This window comes from Hydra viridissima, unplaced genomic scaffold (assembly GCF_058129835.1).
Source record: "Hydra viridissima isolate aposymbiotic clone 2 unplaced genomic scaffold, HvirCarnegie_v1 scaffold_1, whole genome shotgun sequence".
NCBI classification, from domain to species: domain Eukaryota; kingdom Metazoa; phylum Cnidaria; class Hydrozoa; order Anthoathecata; family Hydridae; genus Hydra; species Hydra viridissima.
Window position 1 is genome coordinate 1,547,587 of NW_028324300.1, and position 6,464 is coordinate 1,554,050.

The 6,464-nt window shown below is 31.8% G+C and overlaps 2 protein-coding genes and 1 pseudogene across 3 annotated transcripts; 1 reads left to right on the plus strand and 2 right to left on the minus strand.

The window, feature by feature from the left end:
• Positions 1-5,664, plus strand: LOC149892839 (uncharacterized; annotated as a pseudogene). The gene is made up of 2 exons (XR_016450545.1): positions 1-1,623; positions 5,138-5,664. The product of XR_016450545.1 is annotated as an uncharacterized LOC149892839 (transcript).
• LOC149892840 (uncharacterized) lies at positions 2,877-4,914 on the minus strand. Its single transcript, XM_090082654.1, has one exon. It carries the CDS (start codon positions 4,750-4,752, stop codon positions 3,040-3,042), a length of 1,713 nt encoding a protein of 570 aa, XP_089938780.1. The 5' UTR covers positions 4,753-4,914; the 3' UTR covers positions 2,877-3,039.
• Positions 5,665-5,686: 22 nt separating the features above from the next.
• LOC149892841 (uncharacterized) lies at positions 5,687-6,271 on the minus strand. The gene has a single exon (XM_090082755.1). It carries the CDS (start codon positions 6,269-6,271, stop codon positions 5,687-5,689), a length of 585 nt encoding a protein of 194 aa, XP_089938881.1.
• Between the last annotated feature and the right edge of the window lie 193 nt (positions 6,272-6,464).

Genomic DNA, 6,464 nt, shown 5'->3' on the forward strand with positions numbered 1-6,464 from the left:
ATGGGTAACAGAGGTAACTGTGCAGTAATAGGGTGTTCGAATAGCCATTATAAACTTTTTAAGTGGAAAAAACAAGAATGTAATGTTCATGAAGGTTTGAAAAAAGAACAATGTGGTTGTAATCGTCCTTTTAATCTTTACTGTTTTCCAAGTTCTTTAAGAAATTCTAGAAAAAGAGAAAAGTGGAAAATTTTGTTAAAAAGAGAAGGTAAAAATAAGAAAGAATGGAATCCATGCGACAGTGATCGTGTTTGTTCGATGCATTTTGTAGATGGAACACCTACGATTGCTAATCCAGATCCTACTTTAAATATGGGATATAATTCTACTAACATTAAGCCAAGAAAGAGTTTATATAAACGTTGCCCAAAATCGAACTTTTTAATTTTGAAAAGTATTAGCACAGAATGTAATGATATGAATAATAATACAAGTGAAGATAATACCAATGAGTTAAGTAATAATAATGATAATACAATTTATTTACCACCTCCAAGCTGTGAACATTCATATGCTAGTCAGTCATTGCTAAATGTGTGTGAAGGATGTAATTCTAAAACGTCTTTGATTGATTCACTCATTAAAAAAGTTAATTTCTTGAATATATCCTTGAAGCAACTAAACCAAAAACAAGTTAATCAAACTAAGAAATTAATGATTTTTTCATGCAACAAAGTTAAAACAGACAAAAAAATGAACTTTTATACAGGGATACCTACAATAGCTTTATTTAATGCTATCTTCTTACTTATTATACCATTTCTTCAAAAGCTTAGTTACTGGCGAGGACCAAAACATGTTCAGAATACTAGCAAATTAAAGCGCAGATTTCAGTCAACTAAATATAGAAAACTTTCTCATCGTGACGAATTTTTTTTAACAATTGTGCGACTTCGTCTTGGTATTCTTAATGAAGACATTGCAGAACGATTTGGAATTTCTCCTACAACTTCTTCTAACATATTTACCACATGGATTAAACTTATCAGCAGTGTGTTAGGTAGTGCTCTTATTGTATGGCTTCCACGTGAAACCATCAGGGAAAATTTGCCTAGTGTATTTAAGAATGCAGGATATTACAAGTGTCGTGTGATTATTGATTGTGCTGAAGTTTTTATTGAACGACCCAAGTCTCTTTTAGCACAAGCCTCAACTTGGTCTGATTATAAACAACACAATACATTTAAGTTTCTTGTTGGAATTTCGCCTAGTGGTTTTATTACTTTTTTATCTGATTGTTATGGTGGAAGATGTTCAGACAGTTTTGTTACAAAAGACAGTGGCTTTTATGACTTGTTAGAGTGTGACGATGAAGTCATGGCAGATCGTGGATTTCAAATTCAGGAAGAACTTTTGTTAAAATTTTGTACTTTGATAATTCCTCCAGGTGCTCGTCTCAAAAGTCAAATGATTGCATCTGAATGTAAAAAAACTAAAAAAATAGCAAACTTAAGAATACACGTTGAACGAGTCATTAATAGAATGAAAACTTATAGAATTTTAAAGAATGTTTTTCCACTAACAATGTTGCGTCATGTTGATGATATTGTGAGGGTTTGTGCTGTACTCTGTAACTTGAAACCTGTATTAGTCGATAATTCAAGAGATAGAAATATAAAACCTTAAAGTTGTTAAATAATTAAGTTAATTTGTTAATTAATTAAGTAATTTGCGTACGTGGGGGGTAGATGGGTGATGTTCAACAAGTGTATGTACGCAAACTCAAAAAATTGAGGTGTTCACTTGCCAATTAGTAAAAGGTGATTGCCGCCTACGTTCATGGCCTGCTAAGGCTATAAAAGTTGAACAGCACAAAAAAATAGTGATCACGTTTGCGAGCGTGAATGGAAAAACAGCACAAAATGAATTCTAGATAAATTAATGTTAACTTATTTCTAGAAATAAAACTTACTAATCTTTCAAGTTTTAATATTAAAACCATGTGGGGGGAGGGGAGGGTGTATGAAAATGTCATTAAAACGTCAAATAAAGTTACTTTTCAAAAAACTACGATGATTGAAGCCTGGGAACAAAAAAGACCTAAAAAGTTGGCCTCCCTGGCCTAAACTTAAGAGCCACAAGTTTCGCTTCCCTTACCTTTTCTAATCCATCACATTTAATTATATCAGCACTAATAATTAGGCACGTAACGAACTAAGAAAAAGTTACTTCACGTTGAATTATTTTCCTAACGATATATCATACTTACGAGTCCAAAGGAGAAATATTTTTTTTATTATCTCTTAATTTCCACTTTAAACAGTTATAACTCACGAACCATAGAACCCCGTATCGTGAAATATTTTAGTGAAGGGAGGGGGAGGAGGATCATTTTTCAAAAAAGAGGCACTTTATAGTAGCAAATAAGTATATTGCTTGATCTTTATAACAAAATTTAGACGATACAGAGGACAAATGGTAGAAGGAGAGGGCGATTGCTACAAAAGGGGGCGTTAATTGCCCCTTATGTTCGTTCTCGAAATGCCGCTACTGATATTCCCAGGATTTTGATAATATAAAAAAAAGGAACATCCATATAATTTTGACATAGTTGTCACTTTTATAGTTGGGGGGGGGGGGGGCTGAAACACAAATTAAGGGAGCTTAGGCATTCAGAATCAGAATTTGAATAGAAAAAGCAGAAATTTCTAGAAATGCAGCCATATTTATTTTTCCTTATCAAATAAAAAACAAGCTATATAAACTGCCATATATTGTCACAGTGGAAATCTTATTAAGCCTGTACTAAATACTACCGAGGAAGTCGAAGAACTTAATGATAAATATCAAAAAATATTTTAACTAACAATGTTAAATGCACTAATCAGTTACTTTATCAGATGGTTGGTTACCTGAAAAGGACAGTATTAAACAATGGCCAATGTTTTTCCCAACCATTCTCGCTTTCACACATTCACAACATATTAATGACACAAGCCAAAGTGTCACCAGTCAAAGTGTGGTTGATTATAAGTTGAATACCAATTGTAGGCAGTTTGCATAACAAGTTTAATCCAGTTTCCAATTATTCAACAAAGCTTAGTGTTGAATAAAAATTGTGCTCAAATAATGTTTATAGTAATAGTCTATAAAATCACACTTGAGTTCTTCCCATTTGTTATTGTCAAATTTTATATGTTCAATAAAATTTCCATGAGGTGTCCACACCATAAAATATGAGTGATGGTGCCTTGTAACAGCCATTTGTACAAGGCATTGCATATAATATGCATGATTTTTATTTAAAGAAACACCAACATCATTTTTAATCAAATATGGAAGTTTTATGCTTGGATCAAGTGGGGACAAGTAATTTATAGAAAATGGGCATTTAACTTCAAGACATGCAGGTGGACAACACAAACAAGTAACGATACGATCAGGACTACCACCAATGAAGGGAACATCTCTATCTAAAAATAGCCCACAATCATGCATTGCTACACCTTTATGATTGATTTTTAAAATTTCATAAAAACAATTAACAGCATTTTGTTCCATTTCCCTGCCATACTTTATTGCAGGTATGTTTGAATTAACAAACGACATGCCAGATATACGTTGATTTAACTCCCACATATCAGCATCAATTTTATTTAACTTGTTCATTTTTGTCCAAACATTATAACTTTTTGAAGCTGTTATAACACCTTTTCTATATTCATACCAGTATTTGTTTTTATTTTGTCCTTTGGTCAACTGCTCAATTTCTTCAATATTTTTAAGCGTCATATGAAGTGTTATATTTTTTTCAAATGATAATATATCTTTTGACATAACCAGTATATCATTAACACTCATTAGATTTGATTGGCAAGTACTAATGTCGTTTACGACTTCTAAACTAAAGTCAATATCTGGTTTTGAGACAGCATTAAAAATGATGGAATTAGGCGCTATTTCTTTTAATGCTTTTGCAACATCCTGAAGATTAAGTTTAGTAGAATAATTAGAAATTGGATTAAATTTCTTATACAAACTGTCTACAAATGGTCTTTTTTTTTTTAAATGTTGAGAAAAATTTTCTCTGCTAAAATCTAGATTTTTAATTTTAACAGGTAAAACATCTTTTCGATTTGGAAGCCATTGATTTGAAACCATTGTGCAAGCCGGATTTGTTAAGCCCATTCTTACAGCAGCTTCAATTCTAAACATTGCTGCAGCAACATGGTTACATGTTTGGCTCATTCCTGCCATACATGTACAGTGACAAGATCGGATTTTAGCATTTTCTTTTTCTATGATCAACCACAGTTTATGGCTTGTGTCATTAATACGTTGTGAATGTCTGCATTCGCCTTTTATTGCACAAAATGGACTTTCCTCACTTATACAGTGATAAGAGAGTTTTTGAAGCCAGCCTGTTTTATAAAAACTAAAAGCTTTTGAATTTTTATAATCATTTAAGTCATTGCTGCCTAATTCAGATGGGTTAAACATCAAATAGTTAAAAATATCTGGATACAAAACCATTGGCCATTGTTTAATACTGTCCTCTTCAGGTAACCAACCATCTAATAAGATAAACGGATCACTGCATTTAACATTGTTAATTAAAAGTTTTTTTTGATATTCATCTTTAAGTTCTTCGACTGCCTCGGTAGCAGTAAGTACAGGCTCAATAAAGTTTTCCATTGCAGAAAATACACGAGCAACTAATTCCCTCTTCGTTCCAGAAACACGCAAATTTCGAAGTCTTAAATACTGCTTTAACTCATAAACTTTCATTTTATTAATTAAATCGAAATCCATTATGAGTTTATCTTAGGATAAATAATCTTAACAAAAGAAAAGCTCAATGTTTACTTAAAAATCCTTTGTACGTAAAAGTTTATTTTTATTTTACCCACACAATTTGGATCCAGATCCTCAATATTTCTACGCGTTTTTTACGATCGGATTGGTGTATAGATCTGTTCCCAGTGGAACCGCATGCTTTTTTTCGCAATGCATTCTGGATCTTCCTAAGGGGTAATTTAAAAACGCGCTTTTATACCAAATGCCGAGATAAAAGCAACTTTTGTTACTTGTTATAAAAATTTAAATACCAAACTCAAATGTTAGCTTTTAGTAAAAAAAAGATTAATGGACATTATTGTGCTGTTTTTGGATGCCTTAACTATCGGAGAAACGATGAAAAAGCTATCGGCATAGCACCTTCCGGAATGATTATTTTATATCTCAAGCATACGGTGGTTCATCTTTAGATCGATATATTGTCGAAACATCAGGTTACCTCGACACATTAAATGCAGGAGATGTTGTAATGGTGGATAAAGGATTCAATACCAGTGATCTTTTAATTGCAAGGAAAGTTAAATTAGTAATACCACCATTTCTTAAAAGCAAAGGGAAGTTTACCAGTAAGTGAACTTCTAAAACTGCCCTGATAGCCCGAGCAAGAATTCACATAGAGCGTGCAATTGTTCGCGTAAAAGACTTTCGATTGCTGCAAACACCTTTACCGCTGAGTATGATTGATTTGCTAGACCATATCTTTATTATAATTGCAGCTATTACTAATTTAGCACCTCCTTTAGTTGATTACAAGAGTCATAACAATATTTAAACTACAAGACATTTTAAAACATTAAAATATTTCATGTCTAACTAATTAAAATAAATGTAATTAAAAAAAATATTTTTAGTTTACAGCCCTTATTTTGACCTTTAGTAATATTAAATGTTATGAAATAAAAAAATCAATTTCATCGTCAATTTTATCATTGTCACAAACTTTTAGTAAAGTTTCATTCAAAACAGACTCTACAGTATTGGAGATCACTTCATTTATCATATGAGGCAAGATAATAGTTTTGTAAAAATATTCAATTTTTTTAACACAACTTTGCCAAAAATTAATTGAAAAATGAACACGATAACTATATAAGTCTTTTGAAGTTCCAACAACAAAATCACAATAAGAAAAACCGGTTGAAGCCTTTTGACACTGCACTTGACTATAATAAGAATGTTGAGGATCAAGTACAATTGTATTTTTTTCAAATATTAAACATTTGCCTTTGATAGCGGCAAATTCTGGAATTGTTAACCCTCTATGAGTCCAAGGACATTTAACCTCTACAAATCCAGTGCCACAACAATCACAATGAACAAGGGAATCAGGTGATCCACTAACTATTGGTAAATCTTTATTTACAAATAAATCACACTCAGTCACTTTCATAAATCTATGATTTTTTTCATTTTCTTTTAAGTATGCTTTGAGTACATCTTTTTCATGACGTAATCCCCAGGAAGTAGCTTTCATTTTAAAAACTTTTGACTTACATAATACGCCAATGATAATGGATATTATTTTTTCTGGAAATAAAATCTCTAGGTCATTATTTACTTTACGAACAACACTATAAACTTTTGATGCAGTGACTCTGCCTTTACGGTGTTTATGCCAATCATTATTTTATGACTGCTTTCTTGTTAAGTGTTCTAGTTCAGAAATT

Bases quoted from the DNA above. Each gene is read 5' to 3' on its own strand.
- LOC149892841 (XM_090082755.1), bottom strand. From the start codon at position 6,271: ATGAAAGCTACTTCCTGGGGATTACGTCATGAAAAAGATGTACTCAAA.
- LOC149892840 (XM_090082654.1), bottom strand. From the start codon at position 4,752: ATGGATTTCGATTTAATTAATAAAATGAAAGTTTATGAGTTAAAGCAG.